The 3,025-nt window shown below is 49.9% G+C and overlaps 1 protein-coding gene across 1 annotated transcript; it reads left to right on the top strand.

Annotated features, from left to right (window-relative positions):
* Positions 1-739: 739 nt before the first annotated feature.
* On the top strand, positions 740-2,041 carry LOC123134111 (dehydration-responsive element-binding protein 1H). The gene has a single exon (XM_044553449.1). It carries the CDS (start codon positions 793-795, stop codon positions 1,525-1,527), a length of 735 nt encoding a protein of 244 aa, XP_044409384.1. The 5' UTR covers positions 740-792; the 3' UTR covers positions 1,528-2,041.
* The last annotated feature ends 984 nt before the right edge of the window (positions 2,042-3,025 follow it).

Raw genomic sequence — 3,025 nt, 5'->3', positions numbered from 1 at the left:
GGTTTACATTTTGTGTCTCATATAGCGGGATATTCATTCAGTGGAAGTCAATTTTTTCGTCTATAGAGAGGTGCATGTGTTTTTTTCCATACGATCCATGAAATGGATAAGGTTCCAGTATTATTAGATAACGGAACAAAGACCAGAAAACATCCATAACGCAAAGAACGGAAAAATAAACGAAAGACAAGCCAGGTGTCTATGTGATTTTGTTAATCTAAAGATCCACCGGCTCAGTCTTTTCAGGACGCTTATAGGGGTACTGCATACTCATAAGGGATTAATGTATGTACGTGTTTGTGAGAGTCTGTATTTGTACTGTGTTTTTAAAAGAAAATTACGTGAAAGTATACACATGGCTTGTATGTAGACTGTGAATACACACGTGACTTGTTAACCACGTTCGGCACTTGGCCTGCTTGCTTGGGCATTAGAGCAGAAGATTTATCTCTTGTGCTAAGAAAAAGAGAGCACATGAAAGCAGTTGACCCAACCAAGCAATCATTTTCTTTAATTGTTTAAGCAGAAAGGAAGCTCCCTCTTGAGGAAAGCTCCCACGGGCCACGGGAACGCAGAGAAGGACACGTCGCCTAAGGAATAACCGCTTGTGGCAAAGCCAGCTGTTTACTCGTTACTCCGCCATCGACATGCTCCGCAGCTCCAGCCCGCGTGGGTTCCAACGCATACCTATAAATACGCACACGCACGAGCACGGCACTAAGTAACACTCTCACTCTCACTCCAGCGCAATCCTCAAGCTAGACACTAGCTATCGACCAGCAGCCAGCAGCTATGGACATGAGCCTCGAGCACTCGAGCTCTCCCTCCTCCTCATCCACGACCGAGCGCGCCGGAACGGCGTGGCCGTGGCCGCCGAAGCGCCCCGCTGGCCGCACTAAGTTCCGGGAGACGCGGCACCCCGTGTTCCGCGGCGTGCGCCGCCGTGGCAGCGCCGGCCGGTGGGTCTGCGAGGTGCGCGTGCCCGGGGAGCGCGGCACGCGCCTCTGGCTCGGGACGTACATCACGGCCGAGGCGGCCGCGCGCGCACACGACGCCGCCATGCTCATGCTCCGGGGCCGCTCCGCCGCGTGCCTCAACTTCCGGGACTCCGCGTGGCTGCTCGCGGTGCCGCCCGCGTTCACCAACCTCTCTGACGTCCGGCGCGCGGCCGTCCAGGCCGTCGCGGACTTCCTGCGCCGTCCGGAGGCCACCAGTGCCGCTGCCGCGGTGCAGGAGGTCACCTCCAGCGTGTCCGCCCCGTCGTCGGCAGTGTGTAGTGTGCCCTCGTCAGAGACGGCGCAGGCTTCCGCTGATGCCGCTTTTGAGGCGCCGGCCGCACTGGACATGGACGTGTTCGACCTTGACTGCTTGTTTGGGGAAACGGATTCCGATGCGTACTACTACGCGAACCTTGCGCAGGGGCTGCTCATGGAGCCACCGCCGACTCTGGCCACCGGGTCGTACTGGGACAATGGAGACTGCGCCGACGGCGGAGCCGGAGCTGATGTCGCGCTCTGGAGTTACTAGTATTACTAATATCAACAATCTCCAACATATATTCGAGTTGAAGCCGCTTCGATTATGATCCACGTCCCGAGACAGTCCATCGATGCCGCGCGGCATCAAATTGGATGGAATGGATGATGTTCCTGCATATTTCTTCTCAGGTTCTGCGTGTCTCCTCATTCCTCTTATGGCAAAAAGACGTACAAGCAGTTTTTCTGGTGGGCCCACCTGCTACCGGCCCGGAGGGAGACAATGACACGCGGTTATAGTGTCTCTTGACTCTTCTTCGTACCGAGTGTCGACTTCCTTCCTTGTCGACCGGCCCCTTTGGTATATCCTACTAGCTACTATAGAACCAAGTGGTAGTGTGCTTCCATACGAAGCATCCCCTTAATTTTTTTATTTAATTGTTAGAAGAAATAGTGCTACGAAGATTACCTGGGTTCTCCCTACACTTTTCTGGAGAAAAAACTCAGTCTAGTAGGAGTATGTAATAATCGTTGGATTAATGAGCAATTTTTTGATTATTTTTTAAGCTAAAATAATATCATCACATATGTGCTCCTGAAACTAGCTTTCGTATGCATACCAGAAATGGGACAGATCAACTGATAAACATCTTGAACGTATATCTTGTTAGCGTATGAAGCAATCATAAGTACGGATGCCAAGAGGAAAATGGTCCGAGGATATGTATTTGTCGGGACGACCACAACGTTCGCTTGTTCGCGTGCTCATGGCCATGGTGATGAAGGCATTGTACGCTAAGTAACCCTCCGTTGATGTCGAGAAATTAATCAATCACATAGGAACAGACACATCGAGAGTCGAGATGCTCCAAAAAAACTTTATTGTTGCCCACCCTGTGCAATTGCAAGAAGTGTAGTTTCGATGTGTGCTCTCCCGTGCGGCCGTGCACATGGTCCTCGGGACAAGGAAGCCAAAGGCAGCACAACAAAAGGAATGACATCGCAAGGAAGCAAAGCGAAGATGCAATCTACTAGTAGGGAAAAGCATGCTTTACTATGCCCGCTCTATTGTAACCGGCAAGTAATGAAGGTTTTGTCGATAAAGAAGTCAGAAACATATTCATCAATAAGGCTTGGTCAGACATACCGTTTTATGTCACCGAATGAATACTTTGTAAGGTGTTAGGAAAGTGATATAGACAAAACCTCGATGGTGATATGTGGTCTATTGTTGAGGCCCGATCTTTCACGACACTTCACCTTCAGTAGCAATAACATCTCGCTTGTGCATACGACGTACACGAAGTAGAGGGAGTAGACAACACGGTTTAGCACGAGAAAACTATAGGATCGCAAGTAGGACAAGATGGGGGGGGGGTGATTAGACTACTTGGCAAATAAAAATCTAGCAATTTCCCAATTTTCATTATTGGCAAATTTTAACGATTATAGCAAGTCTACTAGCACCCTACACATGCAAGTCTAAGATAGTAGCAGCGAAAAGTAAAAACTTTGCATATGAAAGTAGAGGAAGGGTTTGGAGATACTCA

This window comes from Triticum aestivum, chromosome 6B (genome assembly GCF_018294505.1).
Source record: "Triticum aestivum cultivar Chinese Spring chromosome 6B, IWGSC CS RefSeq v2.1, whole genome shotgun sequence".
Classification (NCBI taxonomy): Eukaryota; Viridiplantae; Streptophyta; class Magnoliopsida; order Poales; family Poaceae; genus Triticum; species Triticum aestivum.
This window is presented reverse-complemented; position numbering and strand designations above follow the sequence as displayed.